This window comes from Diabrotica virgifera, chromosome 9 (assembly GCF_917563875.1).
Source record: "Diabrotica virgifera virgifera chromosome 9, PGI_DIABVI_V3a".
In the NCBI taxonomy this organism is placed as follows: Eukaryota; Metazoa; Arthropoda; class Insecta; order Coleoptera; family Chrysomelidae; genus Diabrotica; species Diabrotica virgifera.
The window spans coordinates 211,942,164-211,964,804 of record NC_065451.1 but is presented as its reverse complement, the minus strand read 5'-3'; the positions used below and the strand labels follow the sequence as shown (position 1 = coordinate 211,964,804).

General features: G+C 34.2%; 1 protein-coding gene across 4 annotated transcripts in view; it reads right to left on the bottom strand.

The window, feature by feature from the left end:
* Positions 1-7,445: 7,445 nt before the first annotated feature.
* LOC114326104 (sideroflexin-3) overlaps positions 7,446-22,641 on the bottom strand; it is a 62,272-nt gene continuing 47,076 nt past the window's right edge. For all 4 annotated transcript variants that reach the window (XM_028274334.2, XM_028274333.2, XM_028274331.2 and 1 more), the window contains exons 3-8: positions 21,689-21,958; positions 21,531-21,606; positions 20,381-20,466; positions 18,065-18,192; positions 16,888-17,072; positions 7,446-7,662 (exon numbers count right to left, since the gene is read on the bottom strand). In XM_028274334.2, the coding sequence (XP_028130135.1) occupies positions 7,600-7,662; positions 16,888-17,072; positions 18,065-18,192; positions 20,381-20,466; positions 21,531-21,606; positions 21,689-21,958 (808 nt within the window). In that variant the 3' untranslated portion in view covers positions 7,446-7,599. The remainder of the gene's footprint in view (positions 7,663-16,887; positions 17,073-18,064; positions 18,193-20,380; positions 20,467-21,530; positions 21,607-21,688; positions 21,959-22,641) is intronic.

The window sequence follows — 22,641 nt, the reverse complement described above, 5'->3', positions numbered from 1 at the left end:
GTAATTCTTGATAACAATGATAACTGAACTTAAATTTATCACAAGGAAAAACTCCTGTACTGGCTCTATACCATAAATCACAAAAAATAAAAACCTTATTTTGTAAAATGTATATTTAAAATCCCTAAAAAGGACTGTATCACAACAAAACGTTTTCTGAATCAATACTCCATCATCAGTGTTATCACAGGTTTACATGCTTTAAGCCACCAAAATGTACGGGTAAAAACCCTTAAATTGATTTTAAACAGTTGGGGTTACATTATATAATATGATTTTAAAGGATGTTAAAAATATTTCCAGATTAACCCCTGACATTACATGACATCAACCACATTGGTTGGAAAATTGTAGGTAGAACCTTACATGGCAAAGTTTAGGTGACAACTAAAGCTCGCCATTTAAGGTTCTACCTACAATTTCCCAACCAATATGGTTGATGTCATGTGATGCCAGGGGTTAATTTGGAAATATTTAACATCCTTTAAAATCAGATTACATAATGTAACCTCAACTGTTTAAAATCAATTTAAGGGTTTTTACCCGTACATTTTGGTGGCTTAAAGCATGTAAACCTGTGATAACATAGATGATGGAATATTGATTCCGAAAACGTTTTGTTGTGATACAGCCCTTTTTAGGGATTTTAAATATACCTTTTACAAAATAAGGTTTTTATTTTTTGAACTTAAATTCTAAATATAAACAAAAGTGAGGACAACTGAACTAACAGGTTACGTATCAGAAAATCTCGCCGTTTGATTAAATATATCAACCCCACAGTTATCCAAGGTTTTATTTTTGTCATTTTTTTTTATATCTCTAAGTGTTTTATCTCCCTAGAGGTTTGTATGTAATTATTTAACTTATTTATAAATACATGCAATGTAAATATATAGAATTTGCGAATATATTTTGTTGATGTAATTTGCATTATAATATTCATTTTTTAAAAGCTGTTTTAGTTTTTCGATATTAAGGTTTTTAATTATGACTGGAGATTTAGATGAAGAAAATTTTTGATTTTCATTATTTATAAAAACGGCTGGAGTAAGTCACTGGAGTAAGTACTGTTTTAAATTAGCTTGAGTTTTTATAAATATATGATGATTTATATTTAATGTTTATTAAAAGCTTTTATTTAATATAATATAGTATATTCGCTAATCTGAGACACAAGTCTACATTACAATCTTATGTAATAACGATGCTCTAGAAATAAACAAGCACGAGGAGCACTCCCAAATCATGATTTCGGAGTGCTCCTCGAACATTCAACGTGTTTTGGTTTGTTTATTTCTATATAGTGCATTTTTATTGTGATTGTAGTGTAGACAGATGTGTCTCAGATTAGCAAATGGACTATACAATGTGTGTTTTTATTTCAAATGGAACCAGGGCCCGCGGATATATCAGTACGCTACTGCCTTCATTCATCTTTTGTTTATATCTTTTCCTTCTTTTCCCATGTTCGTTATGGTTTGGTTTATCTAAGGCTTTTGTACAAGAGCAATATCAAATGAGGCCATGAGAGCCAGAGTGGCCTAACTGATTTTAACATTACTGTACATAATCAAAGAAAATGATCAGAAGCTATCAAGGTCAGATTGTTTTAGTAATTGTATGTTGACCAATAATGATTCTTGGTCAACATAAAACTACTAAAACAATCAGAGATTGTTAGCTTCTGATCATTTTCTTTGATTTTGTAAAGTAATGTTAAAATCAGTTAGGCCACTCTGGCTCTCACGGCCTCAAATGTCCTTCCAACTGCTACAAGGACTGCCGAGGCTGCCTTGCTGTGTTGGAGTTTATTCTTCACTTGCAAGTCTCTGAATTTTACTCTACCAAGTCTGCTTCAGATTTCTGAAGAATTCTTGATCTAGAGAAAAGCCTAGGAGATGTTCTATATTTTCCTTCTTAACGTCGACCAGTTCTATATCCTCAGCATCGGATTCAGATTTATATACCTTACAAAGGCATTTGGCAGAGTGAGTTATATTTTATTCTTTTTGTTTCTCTTGAGCCTACAACTTATTTTCCTAATGTATTATGTCCTTCAAAATATCCCAATATTGCTCAATCTTTATTCCAAAATTGTCTGGCCTATATCTGACAGTTTCTAGTTTATTGCCCCAGCTTCCATTAGTTTAAGTTTCCACAATTCGGATATAACGTGACTCATTTATAATATTTTTGAATCTTCTATTTGAATCTTTTTTAATGTTGATTTTATAGATTTGACCCCAAGCTGCTGATTCATATATTATGGCTGGCATGATGATATTGTTTACCATTCAAAGCTGCATTTTCAGGCTTAACTTGTTATTTCATCCAATGCACGAGATCTTCCAATAGGAGGTCTTATCGTGCTTCTAAATATCTTTGCACTGTTGACATGTGGTGTATGTGATTATTTCGTCCATTAGTACTCTTACCATATTTTGTGCCTGTTTGGACCATTCTATTTGTATGTTGAACCAGTGGCGGTTCTAATCCGGGGCAGGGGGCTGTCGCCCCCCTTTTTTACAGGACTTTGATTTGAAAAGGTTACTACAAAGTAAAAGATATGATAATTTCTTTGATAAGCTGGAAACAAGCTTGTTGTGTAGCTGAAAAAGCGGAAATAAAAACTCCAAGAGACTCTGATAACCAAATGAAGCGTAACTGGCAAATACCAATAAAATTTAATGATTCAGTCATCATGACTTCCACATGACAAAGATCTATGCATAATGATGAAATTCTGTTCAAACAAATGTTATTCGAAGTGCTAAACCATAGATAGGCGAGCTTGAACGCAGGTTCACAACCAATCCAGCTGTTTTTATGGCTTTTGAATTTTTAAATCCATCAAGCACTGAATTCCTTATAACTGACCCTGCATGCAGTTTTTCAGAGCAGTACAGTATGTTCTACCCTAGAGAACCTACTGTCTTACTCGCTGAAGTCAAAGATGCAATTAAATCACTAAAGAGAAATAAATCCCCAGGCATTGATTCAATACCATGTGAAATACTACAGTTACTAGGTGACAAAGGATTATATATCATCCATTCTTCTATCTGTGTCGCTGTTTGGAATTCAGGAAAATGGCCATCTGATTGTTGTACCTCCATTTATATCCCACTACACAAAAAAGGAACTACTACCAGATGTGAAAACTACCGCACACTGTCACTAATAACACATTCTAGTAAAATCTTGTTGCATATCATCAAAAACAGATTAAAAACTTATCTACATTACCAAATACCTCAGGAACAAGCGGGGTTTGTAAAGAGTAAAGGTACAAGGGAACAAATCCTGAACCTGAGACAACTCATTGAAAAGTCTAGAGAATTTCAAGTACCTATGATTATATGCTTCGTTGACTACCAAAAGGCATTTGATTGTGTGAGCTGGATGAATCTGTGGTCAATTTTAATAGAAATGGGCGCACCAATGCACCTGGTGACACTTATTAAAAATCTGTACCAGTCTAATATTTAGAAGCTGATTAGAAGTTCTCAAACTAATTAAAGACCGAGAGAGGTGTTAGACAAGGATGCGTGTTGTCACCTGACTTATTTAACATTTATGGTGAACATGTCATGAGGATGGTTTTAGAAGGATGGGCCGGTGAAGTGACAGTAGCTGGTAGGAAAATCTCCAATTTAAGATTTGCTGATGACACTACACTTATAACAGAAAATGAGCAAGAGATGTTTGATCTTCTGCGAAGAGTTGAGTACGAAAGCAATAAAGTTTGTCTGAAAAGCAATAAAGCTAAGACAAAAATAATGGTGGTCGACAGATTTGACACTATTCAACTGACTAACATATTAGAGGAATACCAGATAGTAAACACCTTTGTCTATCTCGGGTCTAGTATAAGTAACGATGGTAACTGTGAAGCAGAAGTTCGGAGACGTATTGGTATGGCAAAAAATGCGATGAGTCGCCTAACAAAAGTTTGGAAAGACAGATCTATCTCTCAAAATATCAAGATGAGACTGGTGAATGCCCTTTGTATTCTTAATATTTCTATACGGAGCAGAGACTTGGACTCTTCGAGCATGCGAACGCCAAAAAATTGATGCCTTTGAGATGTGGTGCTGGAGAAGAATGCTGCGCATACCTTGGACAGCTCATAGGACAAACGTTTCTATTCTAAACCAACTCAATATTAAAAAAAGGCTGTCCACAATATGTCTGCAACGAATTCTACAATTCTTTGGTCACGTGGTTCGCAGAGGTGACGACAGTTTGGAGAGATTAATTGTTTCCGGGGAGAAGATCAAGAGGACGATCACCAACTAGATGGTCTGACCAAATAAAGCATTCAGCTGGAAACTCATTCTGCGAAGCTCTTAGAGCAGCTGAAGATAGAGACCAGTGGAGAAACATTGTTAGGAATATTGGAAGAAATCACGATCCTCAGTAATGGGGAAACGACAGGAGAGAGACAGTATGTTCATTAATACAAAATATCTTAAGTATGAAATTGAAATGACAAAAGAGGTTTTCCATGATTTCAAAGAAAAAATAACATATTTTTATTTTGATTTAATTACACAAAAAATGTTGTATCCTGAGCTTTCAAAATTGGCCTAGCTTTTAAGCTTTTATTTAAATTACCACTATCTGTAACGAGTGCTGTAGCTGAAAGAAGTTTGTCCACAATGAAAAGACTCAAAACTTATCTGCGCTCTACTATGACAACTAATCGACTGACGAACCTTTCAATAATATGGATAGAAAGAGAAGAAAGTGAAATATTGATGAACAATCCAGATCAAATTATAGACATTTTTAGTAAGGTTGGCCAGAGAAGATTAAATTTGTAAATAAATGTAAACCTTGTCAACAATCAGTAAATCTGTATAAAATAAAATGTGTTGTTACAATTTCTCATTTTAGTCCAGAGAAATAAGATTTTTCTCGTGACACATCCCCCTCCAGGCCAAAACCAAATTTTTTGAGTAGCATGGACATCTATATTAATAACCTTTATGTTTCCTGCAGCTGATTTTAATGATATACATAGTTATAAACAAATGAAGATCAAAAAACGGTAAATTTTCGCTTTTTTCGTCTATAACCAAAAAGTTAAGCATTTTAAACAAATTTGAGAGTAATAAACTCATAAATCGTCTAAAAAATTTCAATATGGCATTCGCTGAATATGTCTATCCTTATTGGTTGCTTAGAAAATTGCAAAATAAATCATAAATTTTGAGTTTTTATAAATATTCATAACTTATGTAAAAATTAACTTAAAACCTTCTTATTACACGAATCGCTGAGACTTGTGGGGCTTAAATTATATTTTAAATATCAAAGCAATTGGTCAACTAGTTTAAAAGTTATTTAATTTGTTTATCCCAAATTCATTTTTTTTGCAACACTATAAGTCAGAAAATTATGAGGTTACAGTAAGACTTTTGACAGTTTATGGAAGAAGAAAAATTATACTATTGACTTAATTAAAAAAATGACAAAAGTAATTTTAAACAGTGTAAAATTATTTTGCAAAAACACGTCGATTTTTTGCTTACTTATAAACAATTAGAATAACTTTTTAACCGTTAACCGTAGAAAAATTATTTTTTCAGATTTGGAAAGACTGAATTTTTATACACATTTAAAAAGAAAAACAATTGTCCTAGGACAATTAGGAACGAAGTTAGCCCCCCCTCTTTTTAATTCACATGTTTTTGCAAAATAATTTTGCAGTATTTAGAATTATTTTTTGTCATTTTTTTTAATTAAAATAATGGTATAAATCTTCTTCTTTCATAAACTATCCAAAGTATTAGTGTAACTTCACCATTTTCTGACTTATAGCGTTGCAAAAAAATTAATTTGGGATAAACAAATTAAATAACTTTTAAACTATTTGACCGATTGCTTTGATATTTAAAATATAATTTAAGCCCCTCAAGTCTCAGCAATTTGTTTAATAAGAAGGTTCCAAGTTAATTTTTACATAAGTTATGAATATTTATAAAAACTCAAAATTTATGATTTATTAATTTTCTAAGCAACCAATAAGGATAGACATATTCAGCGAACGCCATCTTGAAGTTTTTTATACAATATATGAGTTTCTCACTCTCAAATTTGTTTAAAATACTTAACTTTTTGGTTATAAACGAAAAAAGCGAAAATTTACGGTTTTTTGATCTTCATTTGTTTATAACTATGTATATCATCAAAATCGGCTGCAGGAAACATATAGGTTATTATTATAGATGTCCATACTACTCAAAAAATTTGTTTTCGGCCTGGAGGGGGTTGTGTCACCAACACGATATTTTTTTCCTTATTTCTCTGAACTATTTATTTATTTAGTGTTTAATATATTTTTATTTAAAGGTATGTTGAATTGATGTTTTTGGAGAAGGATTGGTAGTTTTCATTGATCAATTAATCAATGTTATTTCATAAGTGTGCTGAAACGGATGGAATTTCGAAAATTCAATTAATAACTATCTTTTTGTAGAATTGATTTTTTGAATGTTTACATCCCCTCTCAATAATTGGGGTTTTTGAGAACCAAACGAAACCACCGGTCACTCAAAACCTATTGTGACTTGCCCCCCCCCCCCCAGTTTTTTTTCAAGTCTTTTTTGAAACATGACTGGGAATTCTCTGGATTCTCTGTGATTTTCCATTGAACGTACCAATCTTCTATACTTCGTCCAATTTACTTACCGTTGCACGTCATCTGCGTCATAGCTTGTAACATGATACCAACACGAAATATTTAGACGGTATTTCGTTTATACACGAAATCATAATGATTCTAAAAAAGAACACACCTACCGCCTAAATATTTCGTGTTGGTATCATGTTACAAGCTATGACGCAGATGACGTGCAACGGTAAGTAAATTGGACGAAGTATAGCTGATGTAGCGCACGTTATAGATATCTTCTCGATTGGTTTGGATTCAGATTTCCCGTTGCTATTACTGTATCATCGACAATTTGATTCAACATGGTTCTCAGGATGGTTGTTGTGTCTGTTATAATAATAATAATATCGTATGGCATTTTTGCCGGGGAAATCCTTTCGGATGTAAATGGCGCCATTTACATCTTCAACCCTGTTTCAAGTAACTAGTGTCGATGTACACTAGCCCAGGGGGACCGATGGCTTAACGTGCTCTCCCAGACACGGTGAAACGGCTCTTATCATTTTAGAAATAAAAAATTATTGTCGTTGGCAAGGCTCGAACCCGCGTGCTCAGGCGTATGAGGCCAGTGATCATGCCGTTGAGCTACGGCCGTTCACAAGTCGTGTCTGTTATGTAGGTGGTATACAGAAAGGGTGACAGAACTCCCTGTGGCACTCCGCACTCAATAATTCTGACTTCGGATAAAATGTGTCCTTTCTGAACTAAGACGCTCAGGATAGGAAGCAGGATGAGAAAATATGGAAAAAGTAATAAACAATAGTACTACACTTGGTGGTTTTAATAATTATAAATAATAAAAATAAATCGATTGTAAATAAAGTTATATATCTATTTCATACTAGAGAACAGATCTTTGTTTAACAAGTACATACAGATAAGTATTGTCACGTCAAATTTTTTATTGTCGAACATATTTATAGGCCCTTATTGTAGAAAACGCATATTGGAGGAACCTTAAGTTTGGCTTTAATTTGTTCCTAAAAATAAAGAGAAACATATTAATAAATAATAATTTCGTTATAAAACTAAACAAGAGCCGTCTTATATTTCAGTTCGTTCAGAGAGCGCCACAACCACCTTAACTGGTTTCGAACCTTGTTAGGTTCTCATCAGAAAGTGCATATATGGTTATCTCTGAACAAACTGAAACAAATCAGGCTGCTAAAATCGATTCACAAAGAAACAAGATGATACGGATGCCGCGGTGACATCTGCTTAAAACAAGCGAAAGTTTCATTTTATTAAAATTAAAATAACATTAAAATTAAAACTTTTCATTGGAATGTTACCGCGCTGGACAGGTGAGAAGTGGGAAGCAGCTTTTAGATCTCCCTCAGCCTTATTTGCTCCAGCATTCGTTGGTTTACAAATTTTAGAAACCACGAAGGTGTTATCAGATAACTTGGTCCCAATAAAGTTTTATTTTTAATAGTATTTTAATTTTATTAAATATTTCATATTAAAAATAGATCTTTCACTTGTTAGAAACATATTCGTTATTGGTCTAGGAAATATTTATTACCTATTTTTGTAGCGAGAGGCTTCATAATAACATTCAGTCTGTATTAATACTACATAGTGTAGGAAACAGAGGTTAAACCTTGCAAAATGGACACAAGTCCGGTTTTATTTTTTTTTCTGTTATATCAAGGGGTACTTATTATAAGACTAACTTTTTCTGAAAAAACTTCGCCCCGGAACCCCCTTTTTCACCCCTTTAAAGGGGATAATTTGTGGTTTTTGCGAAACGTAGCCCTTACTGTACGTTTTGCAAAAAATTTACTTAATAGTAAAATGAAGAAGACTATATTTTCTACGATTTATTTCCCGACAGCATATGTCTATCATCCACCGTTTAGCGGGGGTGGCGCCCCAAAGTTAACAAGTTTTTAAAAAAGATGTTTTAAAAAAAATATATTTTTCCCTAACTGTAACTGAAATTAAGAAGAATTCCTACGGCAGTTATTCACAAATAAGTGACTGATTTTTTGGTGTAGGTTTTACTTAAGGGTAATTGTCCTATTTTTAATTACAGGGTGTTACATTTTAAAAAACCCCTTTTTATACCATCTGAACCGTTTATGCTAGAATAAAAAGACTTTCAGCGATTACCCATGTACTGGTGATATTTACAAATTTGTCTAATGCACCCCCATTTTCCCCGTAACCACCCCAAAAAAAAAGAAGAATTAATAAATAAAGTGATTTTCTTGGAATCCTTCACACACAATGCCCTTTATTAATATGCTTCATATATTATTTTGTGCACGTTATTATTACCTATGCATGGACACCAAAAGCGATTTCCTAGCGCAAAAAAAAAAATAAATAAAAAATGGGGGGTTGAAATTTTTTTGTTTTCTGTTTTTTGATCCGTATGAGCATATGCTTCATCAATAGTGCTTTTCAAAAATATATATGGTTATTGCAACATTCCTGCGGAAACCACCCCTATCCTTGAAAATATACTGCAGAAACTACCCCTATCCCTTGGCGAGGATGCTTTTACGATTTTCTCATTACCTATGCATTCTTTTTAAACAAAACTTATACAAGGTTAAAGACCACTATTTACTCTAAAAATTAGGTCCTATTCATTTTTTTCGTATAAGCAACCGTTACGGCACAGTGGCGCCGTAAACCTCATATATGCTTTGGCGGGCTCCAGTTTTTGTTTTTTTTTTCGTCATCTGTTCGTTTTATTGATAAAGTACTTATGTAAAATAAAACAACACAGTGTAACCTACAAATTATGACCTATGCATATTTTACATTATTTACTCCCCAAAGCCACAGTGGTGGCCCAAAATCAATTTTTGCATATTTTCGCCACCTACACGCATTTTATTTCATTAATGCTACCTTAATAGCACAATATTCACCCCTAAGTGGTCGCTAAGCAGTGGCGGATCCAGGGAGGGGTGATGGGGGCGATCACCCCCCACCCCTCTCAAACCAAGTGATATTATATTTAAAGATTATAAAAATATTCATTTATTTTTATAGAAATACTTACATTATATTAATATTATTTTTATAAGAATGACTTTTTATGCTTTCGCGACAGTGGCGGATCAAGCATCGTTAAGAGGGGGTGCCAATTGGCTAAATTTCTATAAAAATAAATGAATATTTTTATAATCTTTGAATATAATAATATAATATAATTTCACTTGGTTTGAGAGGGGGGGAGGTGATCACCCCTCCCTGGATCCGCCACTGCTTAGCGACCACCTAAGGGTAAATAATGTGCTATTAAGGTAGCATTAATGCAATAAAATTCGTGTAGGTGGCGAAAATATGCAAAAATTGATTTTGGGCCACCACTGTGGCTTTGGGGCCAATATTGTAAAATGTGCATAAGTCATAATTTGTAGGTTACACTGTGTTGTTTTATTTTACATAAGTACTTTATCAATAAAACGAATAGATGACGAAAAAAAAAAACAAAAACTGGATCCCGCCAAAGCATATATTAGGTTTACGGCGCCACTGTGCCGTAACGGTTGCTTATACGAAAAATATGAATAGGACCTAATTTTTAGAGTAATGGTCTTTAACCTTGTATAAGTTTTGTTTAAACAGAATGCATAGGTAATGAGGAAATCGTAAAAACATGCTCGCCAAGGGATAGGGATAGTTTCTGCAGTATATTTTTAATGATAGGGGTGGTTTCCGCAGGGATGTTGCAATAACTATATATATTTCTGAAAAGCACTATTGATGAAGCATATGCCCATATGGATCAAAAATAAAAAAACAAAAAAAAATTTCAACCCCCATTTTATTTATTTTTTTTTTGCTACAGGGGTTGCACTAGGAAATCGCTTTTGGTGTCCATGCATGAGTAATAATAACGTGCACAAAATGATATATGAAGCATATTAATAAAGGGCATTGTGTGTAAAGGATTCCAAGAAAATCACTTCATTTATTAATTCTTCTTTTTTTTTGGGGTGGATCCGTGGAAAAAATGGGGGTGCATTATACAAATTTGTAAATAGGACCAGTACATGGGTAATCGCTGAAAGTCTTTTTACTCTAGCATAAACGGTTCAGATGGTATAAAAAGGGGTTTTTTAAAATGTAACACCCTGTAATTAAAAAAGGGCAATTATCCTTAAGTGAAACTTACACCAAAAAATCAACAATTATTTATGAATAATTTCCGCAGAATTTATTCTTAATTTCCGTTACAGTTAGGGAAAAATATATATTTTTTAAAAACATCTTTTTTAAAAACTTGTCAACTTTGGGGCGCCACCCCCGCTAAACGGTGAATGATAGACAGATGCTGTCGGGAAATAAATCGTAGAAAATATAGTCCTCTTTATATTTCCATAAACGAAATTTTTTGTAAAAGGTACAGGAAGTGCTACGTTCCGCAAAAAACACAAATTACCCCCTTTAGAGGGGTGAAAAGGAGGGTTCCGGGGCGAAATTTTTTCAGAAAAAGTCAGTCTTATAATAAGCACCCCTTGATATACCAGAAAAAAAATAAAACCGGACTTGTGTCCATTTTGCAAGGTTCAACCTTTGTTTCCTACACTAACATGTTTCATCAGACTTATAAAAACATGCTTTAATATGTGCAATTCATAAAAAAAAGATTATAAATTTGTATACCACACAGACAGACGCTTCCCACATGACAATTTCATGTTCTTAGTAGATTCATAGAACATACTTTTCAGAAAAAGTATATACTGAGAATGTGCGTAATTACCATTGCGAATGTGCAGAGCAGATACTGAGTATATACTACATTACAGTACTTAAACGTTCTATGTATATACTTAGAATGTACTACCGCACTTCTTTTCAGTATATACCAAGAATGTTCTTTTTAGAACATTCCAAGGACGTGCTATAAACCTTCTATGTGTATACTTAGAACATACTACCGCACATCTTTTTAGTTTATACCAAGAAGGTACTTTTTAGAATATTCCAAGGAAGTGCTATAAACCTTCTATTTATATACTAAGAACGTACTACCGCACATCTTTGTATGGGAAGAATATTATATTTTTAAGAATATTCTAAGAAAGTGCTATCAAGTGCTATATTGCTTAGAAGTATGTTTTCAGCATCACCTAATCTCATCTTAGGTTCTACTGGTTCTACCAAATATCTATTTACATATTTTAATTGCAAATGAGAATGTAGTTAGTACCTACATTCTACAATATTACTTAAAAAGTAAGTACATATTTATAAATTTTAGTTATTTATATAAATCATTATATAATATTTAGCTAAACTAAACTATGCATAATAAGTAACTAAAATTTATATAATACTTATATGTACTTACCTATTTAAGTAATATTGAGTTATCAAAATAGATTATATGTATTTTGAAGCACCGCAAACAAAATAAACAGATTATGTATGTTCTTTAGTCCTAGTCCTACTATATACTACATCATTCGCCTTCATCCTTAACACTGCATAGATCGAGATCCATAATGATACAAATAATGAAATAATGCCTGTTTTCTTTTTCATATTTTACGGTTTTTTCCTACCCCTGATCCATTCAGGGTAAGAATAGAAATGGTCAGAATATGATGGGGGAGGGGGGGGGGTTATGAATGTATTGTGGAATAACAAAATCGGTGTTGCCAAACGGAGAGAAATTTCCCTTTTTGCGGGAATTTTCAACATAAAAGGTGATAAAGGGAAAAAGTTAACTCAAAAGGGAATTATTGTTCCAGTCCAAATTGTAAAATATTAAGAAAAAATCAAAATATTTGAAAATAATTCAACATATCTTCTCAGATTTTGTAAACAGGAGGGAAGTTTTTTTTATAAAAGTGGGAATTTTTAAGGTAAGTTGACGGAAAAAGCTTACTCGACGGTTGGCAACGCCAAAGCCTTTGGTTGCTTTGGTTGTGCAGTTTGGCACGTTTTGGTTCTGCGAAATGGCTTATTGAATTGAATGTACCTAAATTCAAATTCCAAGGATGTAAAAATACTAATGATTCATGATAAACTCGAAATGGTAAAGTCATTTCAATTATGAAAACGAATTTTTAATAGTATCTATGTAAACGTTAATACAATTAATGTTTAAACTTTTTTACCCTACAACAATTTTGAAATGAAATTCGTCCAATACTACCTACATACATAAATTTTATTAATTATGTATTCTAAAAAATAACGAAGTTGATAATCTATAAGGCTAATATTATACTTCCTATACATACAAATTATTTTTAAGATATTTTAAAAGTATCTACTTATAAGTATGTGTTAAGAATGTAATTATAAGTATGTGTTAAGAATATTCGATAAAGGTATATTCTAAGAATAAACTTTTACGAATATTCCGAGATCCTACGTACACGAATATACTTAGTATATTCGGTACGAGAATATACTCTGAAGTATATGCAAAGAACATGAAATTTAGAATGTTTTTTAAGGTAGATGCTATTCTTGTACTACACATATACTAAAAAGAATATACTCCGACGAATGTTGGTAGTATATGCTTAGAACATGATGCGAACATCATTGTTATGTGGGTTAAAGAATGCAGGCTAGATTATAGGTATACAAAATTGTTATACAATTACTTAGAGGCAACAACCACTGTCAAATTACATACTATAAGTAATCGCATAAAAATAAAGCGGGGGTTAGACAAGGAGACCCAATTTCACTGATACAAAATTACTGCGAACAACGTGAAACTGCAAGAGTTGTTGGAAGGAGTCTGTATGCAGTTCAAAATGTGTACCAGCACTATGAGAAGACTGGTCTAATAACCAGAAGGCCAGGATCAGGGCGAAATCGAATCACAACTCAAATAAACGCTTGGTTTGTAACTTTGCAAGTTTGCTAAATACACTCACCGGCACAAAATTTCGCCACCCAAAATTTTTGGTTAAGTTTGACAATTTATAACTTTATTATTTGTGCTCCAATTTTTAAGATTCTTGTACCAGTTTGTACCAGATTCTGATACATACACTGACCACATGGTACCAAAATACACATTTAATAGGAACTTCGGAATAGAAATCAATGACCGAAGGGAATGGAACAGCATCAGTAGCAAAATCAGGGGAACGATCTGGTATACAGACGGATCAAAAACCGATGAAGGCACTGGAGCCGGTATTTTTAGTGAAACAGAGAATGTAGAACTCAGTTTCTCACTAGGAACATACACAACTGTGTTTCAAGCGGAAATGTACGCAATTCTGCAGTGTGTCGCAATGAACAACTTGAGGGCCTATGAAAATAGACGGATCAATATACTCGCAGACAGCCAAGCATCACTGAAGGCACTAATGAGCCCGAAAGTGACGTCAAGGCTGGTATGGGAATGCCGGCAAGAACTGGAAGAACTGGCCGAAAGAAATAGTGTAACTCTATTCTGGGTGCCAGGACACACCGGGATAGACGGTAATGAGAAAGCAGATGAGCTGGCAAGGAACGGTTCATCAACTTTATATTTTGGCCCAGAACCTGCTCTTGGAGTACCTAAAACAATAATTAGGGGACAAGTCAGGGAATGGGTCAAAAACACACACAGAGAATACTGGGGGAACGTACCTGGTCAGCGACACGGGAGGCCCTTAATAAGGGAACCCTCAAAACTGAGAGCTGAGGAACTAATAATATTACATAGGAGTCAGCTCCGCATAATTACAGGTCTTCTCACGGGTCACTGTGCCCTGAAAGGACACCTGAATAGAATTGGGCTGTACGAAGGGAACCTTAACTGCAGACTGTGCAATAGGGGAACTGAAACAGCATATAATGTACTGTACGAGTGTGAGGCTTTGGATCACAAAAGGCAGGCTATTTATGGACAACCAAAATTAACCAAAATTAATTTAATTAATTAAAATATGCTTGCTTGCTTGCAAAATTAAGTCCAGCAGAATATGCCACCCAACCCATGCTAGGGATGTACAATTTGGTACGTGGAACCAAGCTTGTGGATTGGGTGACATAAAAGGTAGGATGGTTGGCACAATAAGCCCATGAGGCTGCAGTGCCATCGGAGACATATGTCAGACGACCTCCAAAAAAAAAATCAGTCTGTAGGTGCATGTATTGATAACTTTTGGTATTATTCTAGTAACAAAAAAATTTTGCTTGCATGGCATTATACAGGGGTCAATGGAAGTGCTGTATTTTCCCCTAAATTTAAAAAATTCTACGGAAAAATGGAATAGCTGATTTTGTTTCATAGTCCTGTCATATTATCCCAGAGGTATCACTAAAATTTAATTTTTTGAATTATCCAAATATCTCTTCTCTTGTAAGAGCTGTACCATTTTTTGTAAATAAAAACACTAAGTGACTCATAAAATAGATGTTGGATTGATAAGATTAGAATGGCCCACATACAGCCCAGATCTCAATCATATTAAGCATTTATGGGATGAATTAAAAAAGAGCTATTCGCGTCATCCTAGGCCTCCAGAAAATTTGGTACAGTTATGAACCTGGAAGAGGTATATCGGGCTATTCCCCAGCAAGGATAACACATCTATATTCGATGCTAAACAGATTGTGGGCAGTCGTTGCTGCAAAAGGTGGACATACCCGCTATGGAATTGTTTTGTTGTTAATTTTGTTTTGTTTTGTAAATTTTAGTGCGTTTGATATTTTTAATTAAATAAACCTTCAAAGTAGTGTTTTTATTGACAGCTCCTACAAGAAAAGAGATATTCGAATAATTCAAAAAACAAAACCTTAGTAATACCTCCAGGATAATACAAAAGTAGTATGAAACAAAATCAGCCCTCCAATTTTTCCACAGAATTTTTGAAGTTATACTTCTTTAGGCGCGATAGGGAGTGAATTTTTATTATTCTGCGCGCATGCGCACACAGACAATATGACGTTAGTTGCTAAATCTTTTAAGTTACATGTATCAGTCCAAAAAAGGTGTGGAAAAAATATGTTAGTGTTTTTAGTAAATATATTTATTATAATTTTTTTGTCTTTGGATTTGTCTTCCTCGGGAGTAAGGTAATACGTATTATTTAAACATTTTTATTTAATACCTACTTCACTTCGTTTATTTGTTACCGTGGTTTGTTATAATGTCCGAGAAACCGTCAAAACAATGCCTTCGTAGCCTCATTGGTACAGCATTCGACTACGTATCGAGAGGTCCCGGGTTCAAATGCGGACAATTGCTGTCTTTTTTTTAATTTTTGGATATTTGGAAAGTGGTAAGTAACTATTAAAATAAGTTTAATATTTATTAAAATAAAAATAAACTGTTAAAAGTATTTTATTTCGCTGAAATCGTATAATAGAAGTATAACTTCTTAGGTGCGTACAAAGTACACACACATTCATTTTTTAAAATTAGGAGAAAAACAACGCTTCCATTCACTTCGGTATAATGCCATCTAAGCAAAAATTTCTTGTTACCAGAATAATAACAAACGACATCAATACATGTACCTACAAACTGATGCAAGAATCTTGAAAATCGGAGTAAAAATAATAAAGTTATAGATTGTCAAACTTAATCAAAAATTTTGGCCGCCGGAATTTTGTGCCGGTGAGGTGAGTGTAGAAGAGCCTCTGCGGATTTCTTACAAAATCAACTTCAAGACGTGAGAATTGTTAATGTTAGGGAATGGACCGTTAGAAAAAGACTTCGAGCTGCTGGATTATCTTGCAGAAAGATGACTACATGCCCACTGGAATGCCATTGGAATCCTCCATTGGAGTCATGTAAATTGGAGCAACGGACTGTTTTCAGATGAGTCGCGTTTTTGTCTCAATGGGTCAGACTAGCAGCGGCGCCGTCGAGTATGGAGAAGACTCGGAGAAAGATATGCTGAGGCTTGTATTGATGAGGCGACTCCCATGTGGTGGTGGGTCGGTCATGGCCTGGCAGGAATTTCTTCACAAGTACGCACAGAGTTAATAGTCTTCATACAAAATGGCTACATTACTGCTAGCACATACATAACATGTGGCATTTTCATGCAAGATAACGCTTGATCTCATACTGCAAGAGTTATCAAATAATATTTTGATGAAGTGGGAATTGGACGGTTTGATTTGCCACCACTCAGTCCACACATGAATCCTATCGAACATGTTTGGGATGAGTTAGTATGGGATGAGTTAGATGACAAGTATCCGAAGGCATACACCCGCTATATGAACTGCCCAGTTTTTTGCCGACCAGTGTATTTATAGCTTACCTGTAGCTCAGGCTCCAATTTTTTGAATTGTATGGTAGCTTTTTGTTTGAACACTGCGCAGGCTAGGGGTGTAGCGAAAGTTAGGCAGAATCCTAGAATACCAATCGAGACGGGTAAGTTCATCTTTGGATATTTTCGTAGGAATCCTTTTCTTTCCAACGAGTTCATTATAATGGGAGTGCAGACTAAAATAAAATATAAATAATATCAATTAAATGGATTTTAAAGAAAGAAGTATGGTTTGAAAATTTTGAAATTTTAGAATTTGTTTATTACTTTAAATGAAAGTACATAACCTCAGGAATACCCTCAGAAAATTTCAGATTTGTCGGAGCAAAATTACGGGAAATACGGCATGTTGAATATCCGTACCTTCGACTCAGTTTGCAGTAGCTTGAGTGTATCTAGTGAGAAACGTTCAACAGCTATTCCCTTTCTCTTTTGTAAATAACTCCGCAGTTCAAAAACTAATTCCGGTGTGCATCACTTTACGATTTCACAAACAAAAAGTAATCAAAAATAAAAGTTGTAAAAACTTTCGATCTACCTGAAATTTTGCATAGATTTTCTCTAGACATCTCGTGAGGTAACGCTGTCGAGATATTTTTTATTTTATGCTTATTTTTTGTTTAACAATAATAAAAATATATTGATTTTCACCCTTTTTTACAAAAAAAAAATTGTCTTTTTGACTTCTGTGTGATACTAAAAACTGAAAAATTGGTAAAAAATAAAAATCTTAACAGCATTACCTTGAGAAACTCATAATCTAATAAAATCTTTTCGAATTTTTTGTCTCACATGATCCAATGAGGAGTTTTAATGTCCACCGCAAAATCCATTTTTTGGAGATGTCTCTAAAAATTTGCCACCGTTGGTTGGCTTATTTTTCAATATTTTGCTTTGAATTTTTTTTTTTTGATACTCTTAGAATTATACTGAATATGTCTATTAATTTTAAAATAAATCACTTCACCATAATCTCAAAAAAAATTCACAAAAATGTGCTTAAAATGTTGATTTCAAACCATACATCTGCCCCTAAGTGTACTACATACATCACTTTTCATCTAATTATTACACTTCTAACAAATTTTTGATTAAATAAACAAAGGCTGTGTTCTAAAACTATAGAAATCAAGGTTTGTTATCAATAGAAAACCAGAAAATACCTTACCCATGCCAGGTAGTGCCATACATACTCTACTGAAAACAACCTGGGCAATTCCACTTTGAGCTGCCCTTTTTGAGTATCCTAATTTGTTGTTATTTTCATCGTATACTGGGGTTCCTTGCCGCAATTCTCTAAAATGTGGATGTAAAATTATATCTAACAATAAAACACTGAAAACGTAAAATTATATACTAATCATAATAATACCTACAACTAATTACAATGTTCTAAACAAGGTTCTGGTTCATAAAAGGCTTATATAGTGCCAATGAGGATGAAGAAACTGAGAAGACATCAAGCAGGTTTTCGTTCCAAAAAGCTTTCGAGTACATATGTATCTTTCGAGTTATCTTAGAACAAGATAACGAATGGCAAACAGACATAACTTTAAATAGGCTCTCAATCGCATGAACAGGGTACATGAATAGCAAATTTATAGGGTGTTAAGACCATTTGAACTATTAGCAAAATATATTAACTTGATTGAAAGGTGCGGGATCCTGAAAGGTGCGGTATCGGAATGACCTTAGACAGACTTGAAACGAAACAGTTATCGTGATTCGGACATGGCGAGAATGATTAACTGTAAAGAGGGTATGGAAAGAAGCATCTGACAACAAGCGACGAAGAGTTAGCAAGAACATGGAACGCGGATATTGGAAAGGCTTGCGTAAAAAGAAATATTGGATGGAAAGAGGCAGAGAGAATAGCTACTGACCGAAAGGCATGGAGACGTCTGATTTCTTCATTGACCTCGACACCGCGAGGTATAAGAGGACAGCTTGAGTAAAATTAATAAACTGGAACAAGCAAGGGACATTAGAGGATATATCCATAGAAAGCAGATTAAACTAGTGTTTTAATTTTCTTCTGCACTATTCCTAATAGCCCAGTAAATGAACGGGAAATACAGCAATACCGTGTAATTTTCAGGGGCAACTCCGAATTGCATGAAAATTTGGATATAGGTTCTACTTACCCTCCACTTCAAAGTTGAAATGGTGCCGTTGGTTGCTTTTACTTGGGGGGTGACAGTCACCCCTTCTCGGGGGTGAAAAACATATATTCAAGATAAGACCGGAAATGGATAAATTGACATATTTTAAGCAACTTTTGTTCTACAAAGTTTTTTATGTAAGTCAATACTTTTTGAATTATTTTCGATTGAAAATGTTTATTTTTCGACAAAAAAACTACGTTTTCGGACGGTTTTTCGCAAATAACTCAAACAGTAAATACTTGATCGAAAAAAATATCCTTAGCAAAAGTGTAGCTTATAAAAAACTGAAAAAAAAAAGTGTATCAGTAAAGTCTATCAATCGAGTAAAAACTTGCTTAATTTTTCGTTGATTTCGCGTTGACTTATTCGATTTGGAATTAGACGAATAAGAACGTATTTTTCATTAGCTACAACTTTGCTTTTTCTCAATTTATATACTTTACTGATACACCATTTTTTTTTGTTTTTTTATAAGCTACACTTTTGCTTAGAATATTTTTTTCGATAAAATATTTACTTTTTGAGTTATTTGGGAAAAACGGTCTGAAAACGTAGTTTTTTTGTCGAAAAATCAACATTTTCAGTTGCGAATAACGCGAAAAGTATTGACTAACGTAAAATTTTTTATAGAACTAAAGTTGCTTATAATTGGTCAATTTATCCATTTTCGGATTTATTTTAAACAGGCGTTTTTCACCCCCTGAGAAGGGGTGACTATCACCCCCCAAGTAAAAGCAACCAATGGGACAAATTCAACTTTGAAGTGGAGGGTAAGTAGAACCTAAATCCAAATTTTCATGCAATTCGGAGTTGCCCCTGAAAATTACACTCCAAGACGGTCATTTATTGGGCTATAATAAATTGTGATAGACTAGATCAGCGGTTCTCAACCTTTTTGAGTGATGTACCACCTACAGTTATTTTTATTATTTTGGGTACCACGTATATTTTTAAATTGTATTATCAATACTTACCAAGTACCTACTACTATTTTAATTTTTTCTGTGTTTTGTGTACCACCGCCAATAATGATATGTACCACCAGTGGTACATGTACCACAGATTGAGAAACTCTGGACTAGATTATACAAGAGGTAACTGATGATCAAACATATGTATATACAGTCGAACCCGCTTATTGGAATAGACTTCCTGTCAAGCAAAAGTATTCCTTTATCGGGGATATTCCAATAACGTATCAGTGGTGGTTAGTAAAAATGTTTTGAAGTCTCAAATTTCTATTCCTTAAACCGGGATATTCATACAACCGGTATTCTAATAAACGGGTTCTATTCTATTTCAAAAATAAGAATACTCACTGTGCCCTCATCATTGGAATGTTTATACAGTTGGCAGCTGCTACAGCGACAAATGGTACCATTCGGCCAATTATACTGGGCATGGACTAAAATAAAAATAGGCATTGGAAAAAATGTTATAAAAAAGCCATAAGAAAATAAGGTAATTGTTTAAGATTGTAAATATTTTCATAAATGTTATTTATGTGTTCTAGTATTTCTGTCATTTAGATTCCAGTTTGGACATCAAACCACCATTTATAGAGGCTTGACACTACAACATGGTGTTAGTCCTTGGTTTGTTTTTATTGTTTCTTTTTGACTGCATATTATATTGCAGACTAGTATAACCATGCAGTAACCTCATAAAGCTGTGGTAATTTGCTCTGTGTGGCACGTAGCTCGAAGTAATAGTCTTTATTAAATTGAACAATAATAAGTTTGAAACAAATGATGACAAGATCTTCAAAATCTCTTTCTTAAGTCTTAGTTATGCTTGAAATAATTTTTGTACCAATAATTAAAATATCTTGAGACGCAGTTTTATTGAAAACGCGTTAAATGCTGATTCAAAGGTACCATGTTACAATTGTGATGTACTATGCACAGTCCATGGTACCATAGTATAACTGCCCAAAACCCTAATTCAGTTTGACATCTATTTAGTCTTCAGTAGGTTGGATCAAGATCACACCTATGTGTGGTGCTATGATCGTGCAGGTCTCCTTTTAACAAACATAAGGTTCTCAAAGATATATACAAGGAGGGTACATTAAGAATTCCCAGAGTTCTATAAGCCAATCTGCAATCATCCCTAAACAAGGCAAGTAATGTTACAAGCCTGCAACAACTCGCATAGCCTTACATTGCAAACCAAAGACTTCCGGCATTCACATATATGATTTTACTAAGATACTGTTGACTCCGTTGAAGCTTAGGCTCCAGCTATACCCCAAGATACTTCACACTTGTCACATCCCTTTTTTCAACCCGGGTATCTCTAAGAGCCAAAACAGCCCTTATTGATCTTTGCTTCATTAAGCATTAACCTGTTGTCACAGAACTATTCTTTAGTACCCGACTGTGCAGACCTGGAACCCTTAAGAGAGTTAACAAGTATGACCTGCGAAGGAACCAGTTTGTAGTTAGAATACCAAATATTTCAACTTACCTTCGTTAAACTATTTAATCCTAACGCTGTACCTACAGCTCCCGTGGTAGCACATAAATAAGAAGTTAATATTTGCCTAAAAAATACATTAGGTAAATATTACTTTTATTAAAATTTGTATATACCTATTTTTAAGCTAGATAAACAATTCCACTTACTGATCTGTTTGTACTATATCTCCACTTCTGTTGCTATAATTGACTAGAGCGTTAAATGACTGATTCAGCCACTGCCAGAACACAACCGCTGGTATACTCCTGTAGAATGTTATCATTCCTCCTGTGATAAGCATATTGGAAGGAACTTGAGCCGACATTCTTCCTAGGACGAACATCTTTTCGCCGGTGTCGGGATGAAACGCCGAATCGTATAAATTTTTGGCTCTCCATAGTTTGTCTTCGGTTAGGCCTTCGATACGTTCGTTTCGTCTGAAAGTGTGATGAAGATTACAAAAATCAATTATACTTATAGTAACTTAGTAAAGATTTTCTAGTAAATAGTAAATTGTTTTCGTGTATAGCCATAGAAGTAGATGGCTCTTTGTTCGCTTACCACTTGAGTGGGAAACATTCAAGAGACGTTTGTTGACCTTTGGGTTTGAGTTTGAAATCAGATATCCGTACTTGATGAGATCTGTTGGGACCGAAATGTATAGTGCGGTTCTGTTACCTATTTCAACGCAAAGACTGACAAATGCCTGTCATAAATACATGTCAATCATGTATCATGGGCCCGAATAACTAGGTAGTATGTCTGACTTCCACGCAGGTAGGCGGGCGTTCGAAACTCAGCGCTGGCGAGAACATCTAGACATTTTTAAATGTCTATAGGCCCCAGATCGACTCGGCCTAAATAAAAGGAGTACCTTGGGTAAAACCAGGGGTAATAATAGGCGGTTGAAGCGTGGCACTGGCCCTGTTACCTTCCTTGTATACCGTAGAACCTAGATATAGCAGACTACTCTGCTATAATCCCAAAGGCGCGTTAGCGGTGTAAAACGGGACACTATCATTATATTGTTTTCAATTCAATTAAAAAAAATGCTTGCATGTACTTGGTGGTGGACCTTTTGAAGGCGTTTGATAGAGTAAGTATTGTATAAGATAAGACA